Raw genomic sequence first — 18,733 nt, forward strand, 5'->3', positions numbered from 1 at the left:
AATGACCTCAGAAGTTGAGTCCCATAGTGCTCAGAGCCATTTGAACCATTTTTAACCTAAGGATAATCACACACATCCATGCCCGAAGCAGGATTCGAACCTGCGACCGTAGCGGTCGCGTGGTTCCAGACTGTAGCGCCTAGAACCGCTCGGCCGGACCGGCCGGCGAGCAGTAGTCAAGAATAGATAGCACTTGCGTCATAAATGCGGTCTCCTTTACAGATGAACCGTACTTTACTAAAACTCTCTCAAGGAACCGAAATCGACCATTCGCCTTCCCTACCACAATACTTACGTGCTCACTCCATTGCATATAGCTTTCAGCGTTACGCTCAGATATTTAAAGGGCGTGACTGTGTCAAGCAAGACACTGCTAACGCTGTATCAGAACATTAGAGGTTCCCCATTAAACTACATTCTTTTACATTTAGTTTTCGCTGCCATTCGTTACACCTACTGGAGATGTTTCTGAGTCATCTTATATCATCCTACAGTCACTCGTGTTCGACACCTTCCGCACACCAAAAGCATTATCAGTAAACATCGACGGTTGTCAATTAAGATCAGACAGTAACAGGGCTTTAGCTGTGAATTGAGGGTGGTGATTTAGATGAAGAATACAGGCCTGAACCGACTGCGCGCGACATCAAGAGGGACGACAATTAATCTGTCGGTTTAAGACATGCTTCCGTCAGTTAGATATGGCGCGCTACAGTTGGGTTCGACCCTGAGGAAATACGCGGACGTTACGGGGTCCGGCTGGCGAAGGCTGCTGTCGGCGCTGGCGGCTGCCCGCGCCCGGTCCACGACGTCAATCCCGCCTGGGTGAAAATGAAAGCGGCCCGCCGCCGGCGGCGCCGGTGCCGCCTCCGCGATCCGCGGCTGCGGCTGCGCCCCCCTCCGCCTCCCCCGCCCTTTCTGCACAGGGCCACGCTCGCGGGCCGCGACTCCCTTCACCGGCTCGCCTACCCGCGCGCCGACGGCTCGCTACAGTCTCGTCGCAGCCCCGGTGCGGAGTGTGTGCTAGACAGCTCGCGACGCGCAGCCCAGTACACAGCCAGAACGGGACTCTGAGACACGGGCCAGCCAGCCAACATGTTACGGACGAGGTAGGTGGTCCTCACGTGCCTAGCGGCCACTCAGCTGATCGCCAACCGGTCCGCGCGCGCTCCCGCGCCGCACCACGCCGCACCAGCTGACCACTCTCGCTGCGGAGAGCGATCGCGTCGTCGCGAGGGAGAATTATAGTGTGGAAAAACGCGTACAGGCCGTACGAACGAGTGGTGCTAAGCCCTACACTTGCATCTGCTCCATACTGTCTAAACCACTGTGAAGTGCATGCCGAAGGGTGCTTACTCTACCTGTTACTATCGCTTCTTCCTGTAATCTTGAGCTTACGAACCCTACGAGTGATACGTAAGAGGTTGTAGTACAGATTCCTCACTTAAGGCTGGTTCTTGAAACATCGTAAGTAGACTGTCAAAGGATAGTTTCTTCAAGCATCTACCATCTCACTTTTTTCAATGTCACGGTGACACTCTGCCGTGGATCAAACAAACCTGTCACAATACAATCTGCCCTTCTTTGAATAATTTCAGTATAATAGGTTACTCCTGTTTGATACGTATCCCACACACTTAAGGAACATTCTAGGTATATTTTCCTAGTAAACTACCCAAAAAAAAAAACAAAAAAAACAAAAAACAAAAAAAACGAAGTCTGCCACCTGTTCTACCTACGACTGAGCCTGTGTGACGGTTGCATTACATATTACATATCCCTACAAAGTATAACACCCACGCACTTGTGTCATACCAATTCTAATTTTGAGTCATTAATGCTGTTGTTATAAGACACTGCATTTTTTTCTGTTTTTGAAGTATACAGTTTCACGTTTCTGAATATTGACAGTAAGTTACCAATCTCTGGGCCACTCACCAAGCCTTTACCGAACATTTATGAAACTTTTATCAGACAAGAACTTTATTACACTTAACTGCATCATCTGCGAAAATTCTGTGCTTACTATTAAAACTGCCTACGTGGTCATTAATTTTCAATATAAATAGCAAGTGTCCCAAAACGCTTCCCCGGCGCACACCTGAAATTACTTGCACATCTGTCGATGACTCTCCATCCAGGATAACTTGCTGTGTCCTCCCTATCAACGAAATCCTCAATCCAAATTTCGCTTGTTATTCCGTAAGGTTATACCTCTTTGGTATGCACCAAGTAATCCGTACTGCGCTTTTATTTCCATCTACCAAAAATCGATAGTGTTCAAGCAATCTTGATTTCCGTGGCTGTTATTAATCATTGTTGAAAGAGAATAATACCAACCACAAAGACTTGAACTTTGTTTTGGGCTGTCATGTCCATCTTCAGTTGGCTACACTCATTTTGTTGTACTATTCGATTCGTCAGTAGGATGTCGTCTCCTCCTGTACACATTACAACATTTGACTAGTTAGCGCCACTTTATTTGCTGTGTGGATCCTGGTATAACATAGAAAAATATGCTAAGTGCATGCAATTAATAACCTGTAAAGTGAGTGAACTGTATGCACCTACATTTGTTCTAGAATGAAACAAAACGCAGTTAACTAGGAAATATGAAAGTGCATTTAACTCACTGACTTTAGATGTTATTAACTGGATGCACATTAATATACAAATGTTATACATGCTTTATATAAAATGGCGCTAACTACTCAAATATTCTTCTGCAGCACACGATCAGAAGAAATGCGGCCGACGAATCTTATACTGTAATAAAACAATCTGAAGATGGGCTGGTAGACCGAAACCTAGCAGACAGAAACTAGCCCTGGAGCAAAATAAAACTTTTCAAAGGTATTTGTGGCGAAATGCGTTCTTCACCAACAGTTCTTCGTAGTTTTCTCCTTCAGGAAACAATCGAAGTTCTCTAGTATTTGGATATCTAAGACTGTGTGTAGTACACTGACGTGCAAAATATGAAGATGGTTTCCTTATAAAATAAGACACCCTCTTCGAAAACCTGGTATTACGTCTGCTAAATCAGCCACGACAACAGAAGCAGTTTCTTAGGCTAGGCGTAGACGTATTCACAATTGTTTGAGATACACTCAAAATATAGGTGCTCAAGGTTCTTTTAGGGACTTGACGAGAAAACAGTAACATATTTCATTTCTTAGTTACAAGTAGGAAAGACATACTGGCACAATTGAGAGCCTCATGGGGCGTAGTGTGTAGAGTCACTGCCAGCGAAACTCAAGATTCCATCTTCGAGTACAATTGCAATTTGTCAGAAAATGAAAAGAATAAGTTTTCTATATACAGATTTAAATATTTCTATAAAACAATTTACATATTGTAGGTGCACTATCTAGACGACTAACTAATTTTTTATAAAATTTTATAAATACAAAGTACCCTCCGTGCCACTCCTTATACTTTGCTTTAATAATCACGTTGTTAGCTTCGACCAAGGTCAATCAGAGTCCTTCATTATCAACATTTAGCAACTGACTCCCAGGGTATAACTGGTAGAAGGAAATCGGTAATTAAATATGATCGCTACGTTTTGAATGTTGATTAATAGCGAGATATTGTTACAACAGTAATGGTCAACATCTCCACCTTTAACATTCTGAGAGACTAATTGTATCTGTCAACAAGAGACTGTCCGATTTAAGTAAACGCTTCTCAGCTTCGGCTGATATTTTCAATAGCCGACGAAACGAATGTTGAGAGGTCTTCGACGATCATCAGTGTTTTAACATACACTAAATTATTCACGTATATCCGTGGAAGGTATTCCATTAGTATCAAATTTTATGATCTTGCTGCTGCAAAAATAATTGAACGTTTCTGAGAGATATATTTTTATCTAAAGTTGTTTTGATGAATTCTGTCAGTCATCTACGTGTGTAGCAGCAGTTTTACAATCACGTTTGTTATGAATCTTCCAGTCTGCGTCTTCCATAAACATAATTCGAGTAAGCTTGGACTGAAGGTCGCTTTCGATGCTTGGAAGTGAGTCGACATCTGGACTCATTTATGCAGTAAAAGTAATCTGTCGTCGACTAAAATAACTCTCGTTTGTTCGTATGGATGTTCTCGAAATTGGTTATGTCTCGTGTGAATATCGACAAAAAATGCATATCAGTCTTTACTCGTGGAATAACTGATGTATTTCAAGATTTACAGAATTTCCCATAATATGCGTCAATTTGCTTATTTTAATTTTTTCTTTCATCTCGTGAAGTGAATTGTTCAGTTGGTGTGTTCTTATTCGATTATGAAAACTCACGGACAGGTGCTTGATACAACAAACACTTCGTACTTCATGAAACATCTCACGTAAGAATTGCGAAACTGTGCGTTGTTTCGTGCTACTGAAGTCAACGCACGCCAGTGAAGTTTCTGTGTGCTTTTGTCGTTGCATTAAACAGTGTTGTTATGAAACGAGTTGAGGACTACGAAGGAGGACATTAATTTTGAAACGTACCTCGCAACCACGGTGCGAAACGAGGCCAGAAGCCAACGTCTTTCTTATTGTGTCAACACTGGCTGCAGTTCTAGGTTACTGAGGACAAAGGTCTTTACTATTAGAATAAAAGTTACGGAATACAAGTAAAATTATGTTTCTGTTAGTGCTTCGACTAATTCTATCGTTCAGAAAGCGTTTTTTGCCGTACAACACGAACTATGCACGTTTAATTAAATATTTTAAATACGAATTTTGGCGTCTTGTCAAACTTATCATGTGGTTATATATCAGTGAGACACCATGACAACAACAGACGCGGAGAACATGGTTCGCTGTACCGAATCGAATGCTAGGCATGGTTAGACCTCTCAGCAAAATGAGAAAATATGATTTCGATAAGAAGGACATCAACGATAAAGAAATGAGTTATTGCGAATTGTCACCTAAGGTTTGCTGTGGAATTTCGAGTTTGGAATAAGTAACAACGGCAGGTGTTGTTCCCAAGTGGGGGAAGGGAGTAACTTGAATAAGGTCTTGGTATTTCAAGTTGAAACTAAGACGCTCAGCGAGCTTCGGGACTACAGTCGTATACATTTCAATTGGAGCATCAATCTCATACACGGTATTTTCACCTGAATTATTAAGTGACATTTAATACTCAAAATTCCGCAGTACATGATTCGAACTTTAAGCTTACTAGTGAATATCATTGACACTGAGAGGAGTTGTGTACCTACATGTTGAAGTAAAATAAATCAATGATGCGAAACTTCACTGTTGTCTTTGCAGGCAGGAGAAGAAAATTCACAAGTATCATTTGCACCACAACTGAGTTGGGGTGCAATGTGTGCCAAATTATATAATAACCTTGCTATCCGTTGAGGGTTGTTATTACCCGTCATGAACGCGAAGTTCTTTTCAAGAAGAAAAGTGTGACTATATTGGGTCCATACATTGTTGTAGTAGCTATTGCGTGTCTAAATTCGAACGTACTGTGAAAAATCGAGGTTTTTCCAAATGATGGGTTGGTGATTCTGTTCTTATTGATCGTTAAAGTCTCCGCCTTACATTGTTCCATCGTGCTCTGCATACCGTGTTATCCTCGCACTCGTTTTTATTAAGTAGGCGCAAAATGCAAAATCACCGAAGAAAAAGATTTTTCACATTGATTTCTTACAAACACCAACTTCTCACGAGTAAACGAGTTACATTTCTCAGAGGTACAGTGTTGGCCGCATACAATAGGACTCACATATTTTTTTGTTGCCAGTAGAAAGCCATCTTATTTAATTGTTGCAATTTTGATGGAGCCGAGAAGTGTGCTCTCGTATTCTGCCATAGTTGTTTACCTGCGTACTTCCTCTCATTTTCACCGAGAGCAGATGATTTGGATTTCGAATAAAATGTGAACTCAGTGGTTCTCAGCAGTGAAATCCGCAGCCCGTGGTCTAGTGGTAGCATTGCTACCTCTGGGTCACGGGGTTTCGGGTTCGATTCCCGGCCGGGTTGGGGATTTTCTCTGACCAGGGACTGGGTTTTTGTGTTGTCTTCATCATCATTATCATCATCATTCGTGACAGTGGACTGTGTAAAAAACTGGACTGTGAAAAAATTGGTACTTTGTACGGGCGCTGATGACCGTGCTGTTGAGCGCCCCACGAACCAAATATCATCGAGTGATCACTCGTCAAAAGTTAGGGGAAGATATTTTTGTATCGTGCCACTCAATACAAATAGGCTGACACCGCTGGGCCCCTCCGACAGTTTTGATGTGAAGCAGAAAACAAAACAAAGAAAGGTTGAAGAAATCACACCGTGAGTAATAATAATAATAATAATAAAAACAATAGTTTCGTGGTATTGACATTCAGCAACTGTAGGAGACCACAGACAAGTGGAGAGTATTGCTGGGTTTCTGCGATGTGTAACCAACAACGGAGGCTCAAAATGGCTCAGAGCACTATGAGAGTTAACATATGTGGTCATCAGTCCCCTAGAACGTAGAACTACTTAAACCTAACTAACCCAAGGACATCACACACATCCATGCCCGAGGCAGGATTCGAACCTGCAACCATAGCAGTCGCGCGGTTCCGGACTGAGCGCCTGGAACCACTCGGCCACCGCGGCCGGCACAACGGGGGCAGAAGCTGTTAATATTCATTGCTGTCACGCTGCACGCCGTCGGTTTCACATGAAACAAGAGAGACGGTAAGATGAAGGCAAATCTACGGTATTCCGACTGCGGGGTAGAGTAGTCTTCCGTCGGCCGAGAAGGCCTGCCCATCTTCTCGCGACAGACGCCACTGCATCGTCGTTCGCCTTGGGGCTTGCATGCATCTCGTGCCGTAGAAAGCAGTGACGCAAAGTTTTCCCAGCAGTTCATCAAAGCGCCAGCGGCGATGCCTTTCGTAAACACACCGCTGTTGGCGCACGTGGCTTGTTCGAGTGGACTCTGTAGATGCACGCTGGCAGCTATTCCTGTCCAAATGTCAGTGTCCAGTCCGGATAATACGGCCGTTTCCCGGTATCTGTAAGACGTTCGCTTGACGAATTTCTACATCTTTCTAAGTATGCAAACGGGTTCAGGGAGTTTCACATCTGTGTTACTAGTTTTAAGGAAACTACCGGCGCGAGTGGACATAGTAGGCGTTCAGGCACTGAAACAAGAGCATTGAAATGTTAGTCTGACTATGCCAATTTAGATTTTTTGCAGTGTCATGGTATTAAGGTGAATGCCCGAATGAATGCCTATCTCAGTGTGCGGCTGAGGTAGTATTTATTTATTTACTTCTTTTCTTCAACAATTATTGAAAAGAATGTTGCTGAAGTCGGAACCAGCGATGGGAGACTAGTATCTGTCAAAGCGGAGGAATCTTTGTGACCATCTGTCCCTGCAACTATACCACTCTGAAAGGCCACTTGGAAGTAAGAATCTCCATGGTTGCCATAGTCCTTGTCACAGCTACAGACAGCACATTCTGTATCAATGTCCAATGAAGTTCTCAAGAAATCTGGTTACGCAAACAATACTATTACAGCCAACAAAAGGTCGAAACGTTACTACGATGTTATATGCGTAATTAAAAATGGGTGTTTGTAGATTGCCAGTGTTGTAGTTTCAAAATCCCGATCAGTCAATAACGGTGGCGTTATCTTCTTCCTAGGAAGATATCTGGGCAAACTGTTCTTCAACATCTTCATGATAGCTATTGATTTGCTCCATATATAACACTGCTTTGGCTCCTAATGTGATACAGTAAATAAAGTACGTTCTTTTTTTAAAATATTTCCTTCCAATGTACTATGAAAATGGTTTGATTTCTGAACAAGATATCAGTGTACTCTTCAGCTACCATGCAGTACTAAGTTCATAGCCATTACAGGTATAGCTCTATGGCATGGAAAAGAACTATCCAGCGTACAGTATACAGTAAACACATAATCACTGTCATGACAAGAGCCGGCCGCCACACAATAACAGTCATAAAAAAAACACCGGCTTCTGTAAAGAAAAACAGACCTGAAATGCCGAAAAATTTGTTTTGATCTGTGTATCGTTTTCATCTTTAATTTCAGTTTCCTCTTCCCTTCTTGGCAAAAGTGGGAAGTATCAACACTTCAGATTTTCTGTAGTTAAGATTTAAGGCCATAAAAAGTGCATCGCCAATGACATAAAATTACCGTTATGCACATTCGTATTAACAGACTTTTGAACTGTTTCTTAGGAGCTACTCTAGCGGTATAGCTGTAAGTCAGGGCATGACACACCTTCTAGCGTAGATAAACAGCGTGCGCAATGCCGATGTGGGGCTATCCAAGGTCCATTTGCAACGTAACTCCGTATGTGTCATAAGCACAAACGGGAAGACGGGATTCGTGACAGTTTAGCACAGAGTGTAGCGTTACACAACGCAGCGTAACGGTGTACAGAGCAGCTATCTGCATTTCTTGAGGCGCAGCACTGGTGCCGTGAAGCTGCCCAGTTAACAGAGAACCGCATCTCTCTTCGATATATGTAAACTGCTAAGACAACCATTCCAGCAGTCGCTTGGCGTTACAGAGAGAAATCAAGGGGATCAAACCCTGTGTGACCCGTCCAATGTTCTGAATGGCGAGCGAATGATATTGTTTCGTCGCCATGCACAACGATAAGTAAATTTACAAGCAAGCTGGATGGGTACGCCAAGTACATATAACGTAAGTTGTGAGAGTAGGAGCAACAAGTCTCATCTACAGTAAACTTGGAGAATTACCTGGGAATATTTATGAAACTTCATTGATGACTCTGATTGAGAACGCTCCAGCGAGTTTAAGTTGCGTAGTTTATATAAGCCACGTAGAACTAGGTAACGATAACTCAGTAAAGAAAGAGAGTCCTTTCCTCCTTTCCTTAAGGACTGTTGAGGTACAAAATCACTGTATGTGATGGAGAGGCTTATGAGGAAATACATGGAAAACATTCAGAAGAAAGGACAAAAATGGATTTGTGCTTGGCGCCATTAACTTTGCACGTCGTCGTAATCAAGGCTTATTCCTTCTGTATGTAACTGTCTCTAACGTGTAATGAATTGTTGGTGAATCGTGCAGGACAACAACTCATCTTGCGTTTTTAAAAAGAACATAGGCTTCTCTGACGATAACTTAAGCTCTGCTCCTCCCGTAACAAGACCACTGTCGCAACCATTAGCACATCTTGCCCGATTTTGCTCGCCACTGCAGGCTTGTCGAGGATAGAGAAAAAAAGTACTGAGGCAATATTCCGGTTAGCTAGTGGGTGTGGTCCTTTCCTTCAATAACAGACTGGGTGCGGCAGCAGCCGGTAAAAGGGAATTTCTCCCGCGGGGCAGTAACCTCTATCCTGCTAAATGCCTAACACTTGCAGCTGGTCTCGATAACAGTAGCTGTATTCTATATTCTGGCTGTCTGTTACCTGTTTATCTTGATGAAATTTCTGGGCTGGAAATAATCTATCTTCTGATTTCACCATGTATTATTGTTAGAAGACTTGCTAACGAAGCCGACCACTATGGCCGAGCGGTTCTAGGCGCTTCAGTCCGGAACCGCGCTACTGCTGCGGTCGCGGGTTCGAATCCTGCCTCGGGCATGGCTGTGTGAAATGTCCTTAGGTTAGTTAGGTTTAAGTAGTTCTAAGTCTAGGGGACTGATGACCTCAGATGTTAAGTCCCATAGTGCTTAGAGCCATTTGAACCATTTGTTTACGAAAACATATAGTGGGAGGATGAGTGTCGGTGTGTCCTCCGACGTCCTTGCCGAAATTTATCAAATCATTTTGTGTATAACGTCGCACCGTAGAATATAATGTCATCTGAGGATTTGACTGAGTTTCAGTAATCTTCTACCAGGCGCCGATCTTGTAGGTTCGTAGTCCAGAAGATAACTGCTGAAATTAAGTGAAAACGTCGGATCTCACGTGCTTTTTAAAACAGACCAGTTCTTCCCAGCGGGGAATTCGCAGTATTTCGTGCTAAATTTCTAACTAAATTAGACTGCGGGAGACCATAAGTCTGCTGTCTCCAGATGATGCAAGGCAGTCCACGGAATTACGGCTCACAGCATTCATTACTTGTGCTGCCAAGACTTTGCAGAAAGTATTGCCCCCAGCCTACCATTAATCCAACAAAGCTTTGGAATTAAGCATGCGAACATAATATTTCTGTTTTTGGGCTATCTGACTGCAACTTGAAGTGATGTACAGATTATATTGTGAGCGCCCAAAACTTGCAAGCACTCTGATGAATTTATATTTATTTAAAAATGTTATTCCTTTATGCTGGCTCGCATGAAAGCATTAGCTTCAGAATATTATTGGGGCAGCAAATAATATTCCTTTCAGTCTATATTTCATGTATTTACTCTTCTGGGCGTGTTCTTCTCTTGATGTACCTAAAACAAAAATTCACTTAACGGAGATAGAAAATAGTTTCTTACTGGTGTTCCGCCAACCATGCCTAGCGTGTTAACGTAACAACACGACCACTACTGCACATTTAAATAACAAATTGGTTTTGTATGCTTCTCAAACAGATACGTTAAACACAAGATCCCCTTCTTTTAATTGTCTAAAAATAAATATCTTAATTGTACAGCTTCTTTCGATTTGTACTGCACCTTACTTCTTGGTATGATTCATGATACCTTAGCTGTTATCAGCCTACATTTTCTAGACGCAAGTTGCGCTACATCCTCCAAAGAACTTTTGGCTTGGTGGACAATCCATAATTCTGTTTCCATTAGAAGTATTTGAATTAACATAGTTGCAAAATTACTGGTCATTCGTTATCGTGACATAACTACTCTTTCTATTATATGCTTCATTTCTTCAATAGGATCCAAGACCTGTGAAGATTTCTCCGTTTTCGCTGGAACTTTTCGCTGGAGTAGCAGCTGTCAATACAATCAGTAGTATGATTTATGTTTCTGCGAACACGACAAGTACCGCTTTTGAAAAAAAAAAGCAGTCGTGGATGAAGGGAACGACACTAACTTCCTAAAACGTTCTTCCAGAAATCAATGTAAATCTACCACTACCTGCACTATAATTTTGACTGTAGAGTTCAAGTACCAGAAGCTATGCTGGGAAGTAACTATGTTCACGTTGAGATTAAAGGGCAAGCGTCAAACGTACTACTATACCACGCAATCTACACTTTCCAAATGAAATTTCTCTCTAACAGAAATATGGTAAGCTATAAACATATGAAGAGTACTCATTGCCAGTAAAAGCTATGTTCATGAACAAAGAAACAACGGAAAACTACTTGCTGACTATCACTAAGGTGAATTGGCGCAAAGTTTGGGTCGCTAACATATTCGGAAAGATCGGTTTTTAAGTCTCAACAATGAATCTACTTTAGATTTACTGTAATTATCCTCAATCATTACAGGCGAGTGGCCGAAACTGTTTCCTTGGAAAGCAAAACTACCATTCCTGTCGAAGTCTGACGTTCCTTCTCCCTCGGCTTTCGAAGACAGTTACAATGCAGTAATATTTATATCTTTGGGTAGCACGTTCATCATATGTGAACAAGGCTTCGACGATGAAAGGAATTCTTTACAGAAAGCACCTATTGTTCCGCAATTACGCCAGAATCGACAGCCAATCTGCCTCAGGTCTTCGGTAATCCCGCCAGACTAGCTACTGATGAACTGTTGCGCGATAGGGATGGAATCTCTTTGTATGCAAAATACGAGATGTGTTAGACTCATACTGAAGAAGCAATTCCTCCTTTTCCTAAGATAATGCACAACTGTAAGCAACGTCAGATTTATTTTGTGTGTTCACTACCTGCATACTGATAACTTCTTTGTAGCAGTCCACTGTCTGTCCAAGATCAGTTTTCCACAGCACGTGCAGCTACGATACACATTCCCTTTCAGTGTATTGGACATTAAAACGAACTGTACCTGGTGTGTACCTGCTGCATTCTTCCAAAACAATGACATTCAGACGTTCGTTCTTTATGTAGAAGATGTAGCATAATATCAGTGCACGGGAGCAATACTCTGTTCTCCCTTCAACTTGTTTAATACACTAATTTTCTAGCCATTGTCATTAACTTTCGAATGGCGCGATGCGGCTTCTCTTTACGAACACCACGCACCACAGACTGTAGTGCGAAAGAACATTTCGTCAAATTAGTTCTCAAAACAAAACGCTGAGTCTCAAGTACTACATTTCCCTGAAATTAAGTGTAGAACGTTGGAAGTGACATGTAGTTGAATTTACCTTTTTAAAAATTCGCATTTGATTTGAAGACAATATTTTGATATTGATTTTGCGATTGTTAAGAAAACTATGGCAATAAGTGTCATAGTGTTTAGTGAGCATCTTGCTGGAGTTTTTCTGAGCGAAAGTAGTTATGAAGATGTTTTAGATCATCACGTTGGGCGACAGCCATTTCGTGTCTCTTAGCAGGAAAAGTAATTATCGACAGCTGAATATACAGTAATGGACCTCACCAGAAGATTAGCGTTCAACGACCCGTCACGGCAAGGTTATTAGAGACGTAGCGTAAGATCGGGTAGGAGAAATGCTGTGAGAGGAAGCCGGTCACGTCTTTTCTCGCGGAGCCATCTCCGCATTTGCCTTAACCTACTTAGACAATCATTGTAAAATCTCAACCTGGATAGCAGAACGGTGATCTGAGTTCCGCTCCTCCTGAATATCAATCCCACGAACAGTTCCCCACTACGCTCGGTAACCAGTAACTTAGACTGATTCATGTCCTAATGTTAATTACTACACACATCAAAAACGTTCTACGTCACCTCGGTTCCGAGGTCCGGAACCTTTACAGAAAATTGGAATAGAGAGTAACATATAAATCATGTCCGCTCATGAAAACCACACATTGCACGTTGTACCACCATATAACCAGACCTTCAGAGGTGGTGGTCCAGATTGCTGCACACACCAGTACCTCTAATACCCAGTAGCACGTCCTCTTGCAATTGATGCATGCCTGTATCCGTGGTTGCATACTACCCACAAGTTCATCAAGGCACTGTTGGACCAGATTGTCCCACTCCTCAACGGTGATTCGGCGTAGACCCCTGAAAGTGGTTGGTGGGTCACGCCGTCCATTAACAGCCCTTTTCAATCTATACCTTGCATGTTCGACAGGGTTCATGTCTGCAGAACATGCTGGCTAGTCTAGTTGAGCGAGTGCCGGCCGTTGTGGCTGAGCGGTTCTAGGAGCTTCAGTCCTGCACCGCGCTGCTGCTACGGTCGCAGGTTCGAATCCTGCCGCGGGCATGGATGTGTGTGATGTCCTTAGGTTAGTTAGGCTTAAGTAGTTCTAAGTGTAAGGGACTGATGACCTCAGATGTTAAGTCCCATAGTGCTTAGAGAAATTTTAACCATTTTTAGTCGAGAGATGTTGTTGTCCTGAAGGAATTCATTCATAAGATGTGCAATATGGGGGCGCGAATTGTCCTCCATGAAGACGAATACCTCCCAAATATTTTGCAGATATGGTTGCACTATCGGTCGGAGGATGGCAGTCATGTATCGTAGAGCCACTACGGCCCCTTCTATGACCACCAGCGACGTACGTCGGCCCCACATAATGCCACCCCAAAACAGCAGGGATCCTCCACCTTGTTGCTCTCGCTGGACAGTGTGTCTAAGGTGTTCAGTTTGGCCGGGTTGCCTCCATGCACGTCTCCAAAGATTGTCTGGTTGAAGGCATATGCGACACTCGTCGGTGAAGAGAATGTGATGCTGAGCGGTTCGTTCGGCATGTTGTTGGGCCCATCTGTACCTCGCTGCATGGTGTTGTTGTTGCAAAGATGGACCTCGTCATGGACGTCGGGAGTTGCGCATCACGCAGCCTGTTGCGCACAGTTTGAGTCGTAACACGACGTGCTGTGGCTGCACGAAAAGTATTATTCAACATGGTGGCGTTGTTGACAGGGTTCTTCCGAGCCATAATTTGTAGGTAGCGGCCATCCACTGCAGAAGTAGCCCTTGGGCAGTCTGAGCGAGGCATGTCATCGAGAGTTCCTGTCTCTCTGTATCTCCTCCATGTCCGAACAACATCGCTTTGGTTCACTCTGAAACGCCCGGACACTTCCCTTGTTGAGAGCCTTCCTGGCACAAAGTAAGAATGCGGACGCGATGGAACCGCGGTATTGACCGTCCAAGCATGGCTGAACTACAGACAACACGAGCCGTGTATCCCCTTCCTGGTGGAGTGACTGGAACTGATCGGCTGTCGGACCCCTTCCATCTAATAGTCGCTGGTCATACGTGGTTGTTTTCATCTTTGGGCGGGTCTAGTGACATCTCTGAACAGTCAAAGTTACTGTGTCTGTGATACAGTACACACAGTCGACGTCTATGTACAGGGGTTCTGGGAACCGGGGTGATGCAAAAGTTTTTTTGATGTGTGTTAAACGCTACATTAGTGTATAAAATTTGCTTGGTTTTCGAGTTTGTCAGATAATGATGACTCTACAGTACACCTTCGTCTCAGGGGCCGGCCTCAAATTGGCATATGGAATTGACTTTTTTCCACTTTAGCCGTTTTCGTTAACTCCAATCCTTAGTTACACAACTAGTTCCGACTTAAAAATCCCTTTTCCAATTTCTATCAACATTAACGTGCCACAGACATCAAAATGTTAGAAAATTCACCGCGAGTCGCTACTGTTTGTGATGGCTTAAAAATTGTACAGCAAAATTTATAAACCATCACGAATTGTAGCACCTCACCTGTAACCCCAGAGGTTTGCATGTGTATAGTACTATGATCTTGGCAAACACTCGAAAATGACTTTTTACCTCAGATCTAATGTGACTAAGAAGACAGCCTAAGCGGGAAAAATGTCACCTACGTTCAGTGTACAGTACCTTCATAGCGCCTGAAACTGTAACAAAAAAATCCCTCTCGATCAGGATATTTTTACTACCACTGTTCTTACGTCAGGCTGCATGGTTGCTAGTGGTACACCAATCTTTGTAGACTTGCTGGACACTACTCGTTGAGAGACCAACAAATGGGGCACGTCCATACATGGTAGGTCCTTTCTGCCACTCTGTCCCGCCCCTCGTCGATTTGTCTTAAGGCGCGTACACATGGCCAACGAACGATAGAGACAGGATTCGGCAGAACATTGGCCGCCATAACATTCTCGTTCGGACACAGCAAACAAATGGCTTCGGACGAAGGGATTCGCTTGTGTGGAATCGCAGCTGGCTCTCACAACTTGCCGACGTTGCTTCCGTTTTGTTATTGTTATAAAGTAGCGTTTTGATTACAACTTCACCGGTCGATGTTATGATGGAAGAAGAGCGTCTAGCGGTCGTCGCACGTGCAGTATTTATTTTACTGCAAGAAGCTGTTTCTCAGAAAAAGGAGAAGAAGAAACGAGGCTGGTGTACGACCTCTCCTTTAAAAAGTAGGGAGCAGTATGGTGGGACAAAATTAATGCCTCATCTTAAAGCTGAATTAGAAGCGGACAATTTCATAACTTTCTCCCTGGTGGAATTCATATTTAACGTTGTAGGCAGTAAAGTTTCTAAAGATATTACCTCTTTCAGGTGAGTTGTGCCTGTAGGACAATGTAAATAGTTACCCCCAATTTTATTTGTTTCTAGAATGAGATTTTCACTCTGCAGCGGAGTGTGCGCTGATATGAAACTTCCTGGCAGATTAAAACTGTGTGCCCGACCGAGACTCGAACTCGGGAACTTTGCCTTTCGCGGGCAAGTGCTCTACCATCTGAGCTACCGTTCAAGGCTAAAATATGTCAGTAAAGACACCACTTTCTTTTTCACACTGTGCATATTACTTTTTAACAGCTGTCTTATTTCTCTCCAAGCGCCTACTCTTTTCAGTTTGTTTTTATAATCGCAGTTCGCAGGGGCCTATAAACATTTCCGGTCCCAATAAGACTCTAGCGCTTTAATGTTCTCTCCATATTCCACTCTAAACTCCAATATTTTAAACAGAGTAAATACACACCATTAGCGATAACGGCCATTGTCCGCAAGGGAAACAGCGAGTGTTTAAATTAAGTTATTCGGTTCAAAATGGTTCAAATGGCTCCGAGCTCTATGCGACTTAATTTCTGAGGTCATCAGTCGCCTAGAACTCAGAATTAATTAAACCTAACTAACCTAAGGACATCACACAAATCCATGCCCGAGGCAGGATTCGAACCTGCGACCATAGCGGTCGCTCGGTTCCAGACTGTAGCGCCTAGAACCGCACGGCCACTCCGGCCGGATAAGTTTTTCGGGTCAGCCACAAATCTCACTTGGTAGGTTTTATTGACTGGTTTCGCTATTTATTATAACAGCCAGTTACTGTACTTAAACTGTAAATTACAGCGTTTATAATGATACTCTTGTAAAATTAAAGAGCGAAACCGGTCAATAAAACATACGAAGTGAAACATGTGGCTGTCCTGAATAACTTAAATACACGCTCGTTCTAGAGACAAAACGAATTGCCACTGTAACAACAAAAATTTGATCCAGAGCCCACATTAGGAGAGGGTCCCACTACCAGCCAACGGCCAACGCTTTCATGTTACCGGCAGCACACCGAACCATCACTTTGCTGACTGAGATTTGCCGCCCGTACACACTAAGCAAATCTCGGCCAACGAACCGGTTGACTGACGTTCGCTGGCCTAACGTATTCATGCCTTTACACTGATCTACATCTACATCTATACTCAGCAAGCCACCCAGCGATGTGTGGCGGAGTGCACTTGACGTGCCACTGCATTACCTCCCTTTCCTGTTCCAGTCGCGTATGGTTCGCGGGAAGAACGACTGCCGGAAAGCCTCCGTGCGCGCTCGAATCTCTCTAATTTTACATTCGTGATCTCCTCGGGAGGTATAAGTAGGGGGAAGCAATATGTTCGATACCACATCCACAAACGCACCCTCTCGAAACCTGGACAGCAAGCTACACCGCGATGCAGAGCGCCTCTCTTGCAGAGACTGCCACTTGAGTTTGCTGAACATCTCCGTACCGCTATCACGCTTACCAAATAACCCTGTGACGAAACGCACCGCTCTTCTTTGCATCTTTTCTATCTCCTCTGTCAACCCGACCTGGTACTGATCCCACACTGATGAGCAATACTCAAGTATAGGTCGAACGAGTGTTATGTAAGCTACCTACTTTGTTGATGGACTACTTTTTCTAAGGACCCTCCCAATGAATCTCAACCTGGCACCCGCCTGACCAAGAATTCATTTTAAATGATCATTCCACTTCATATCGTTCCATACGCATACTCCCAGGTATTTTACAGAAGTAACTCCTACCTGTGTTTGTTCCGCTATCATATAAACATACAATAAAGGATCCTTCTTTCTATGTATTCGCAATACATTACATTTGTCTATGTTAAAGGTCAGTTACCACTCCCTGCACCAAGTGCCTATCCGCTGTAGATCTTCCTGCATTTCGCTGCAATTTTCTAATGCTGCAACTTCTCAGTATACTACAGCATCATCCGCGAAAAGCCGCATGGAACTTCCGACACTATCTACTAGGTCATTTATGTATATTGTGAAAAGCAATGGTCCCATAACACTTCCCTGTGGCACGCCAGAGGTTAATTTAAAGTCTGTAGACGTCTCTCCATTGAGAATAACATGCTGTGTTGTGTTTGCTAAAACTCTTCAACCTAGCCACACAGCTGGTCTAATATTCCGTAGGCTCCTTCTTTGTTTATCAGGCGACAGTGCGGAACTGTATTGAACGCCTTCCGGAAGTCAAGGATAATAGCATCTACCTGGGAGCCTGTATCTAATATTTTCTGGGTCTCATGAACATATAAAGCAAGTTGGGTCTCACACGATCGCTGTTTCCGGAATCCACGTTGATTCCTACTGAGTAGATTCTGGGTTTCCAGAAATGACATGATACGAAAAAAAAAGTTCTAAAATTCTACAAAAGATCGACGTCAGAGATACAGGCCTATAGTTTTGCGCATCTGCTCGACGACCCTTCTTGAAAGCTGGAACTACCTGTGCTCTTTTCCAATCATTTGCAACCTTCCGTTCCTCTAGCAACTTGTAGTACACGGCTGTTAGAAGGGGGAAAGTTCTTTCGCGTTTCTTTCGCGTACTCTGTGTAGAATCGAATTGGTATCCCGTCAGGCCCAGTGGACTTTCCTCTGTTGAGTGATTTCAGTTGCTTTTCTATTCCTTGGACGCTTATGTCGATATCAGCCATTTTTTCATTCGTGCGAGGATTTAGAGAAGGAACTGCAGTGCGGTCTTCCTCTGTGAAACAGCTTTGGAAAAAGGTTTTTAGTATTTCAGCTTTACGCGTGTCATCCTCTATTTCAATGCCATTATCACCCCAGAATGTCTGGATATGCTGTTTCGATCCTCTTACTGATTTAACGCAAGACCAGAGCTTCCTAGGATTTTCTGTCAAGTCGGTACATAGAATTTTACTTTCAAATTCACTGAAAGCTTCACGCATAGCCCTCTTTATTCTAACTTTGACATCGTTTAGCTTCAGTTTGTCTGAGAGGTTTTGGCTGCATTTAAATTTGCAGTGAAGCTCTCTTTGCTTTCGCAGTAGTTTCCTAACGTTGTTGTTGAACCACGGTGGGTTTTTCCCGTCCCTCACAGTTTTACTCGGCACGTACCTGTCTAAAACGCATTTTACGATTGCCTTGAACTTTCTCCGTAAACACTCAACATTGTCAGTGTCGGAACAGAAACTTTCGTTTTGATCTGTTAGGTAGTCTGAAATC

General features: G+C 43.3%; 1 protein-coding gene across 1 annotated transcript in view; it reads left to right on the forward strand.

Moving 5' to 3' along the window:
* The first annotated feature begins 960 nt into the window (after nt 1-960).
* The window catches only part of LOC124604893 (chorion peroxidase-like), a 243,605-nt gene continuing 225,832 nt past the window's right edge, over nt 961-18,733 (forward strand). The window contains exon 1 of the mRNA XM_047136517.1: nt 961-1,109. Within this exon, the coding sequence (XP_046992473.1) occupies nt 1,096-1,109 (14 nt within the window). The 5' untranslated portion in view covers nt 961-1,095. The remainder of the gene's footprint in view (nt 1,110-18,733) is intronic.

The sequence above is a fragment of the Schistocerca americana genome, chromosome 1 (genome assembly GCF_021461395.2).
Source record: "Schistocerca americana isolate TAMUIC-IGC-003095 chromosome 1, iqSchAmer2.1, whole genome shotgun sequence".
Lineage (NCBI taxonomy): Eukaryota > Metazoa > Arthropoda > Insecta > Orthoptera > Acrididae > Schistocerca > Schistocerca americana.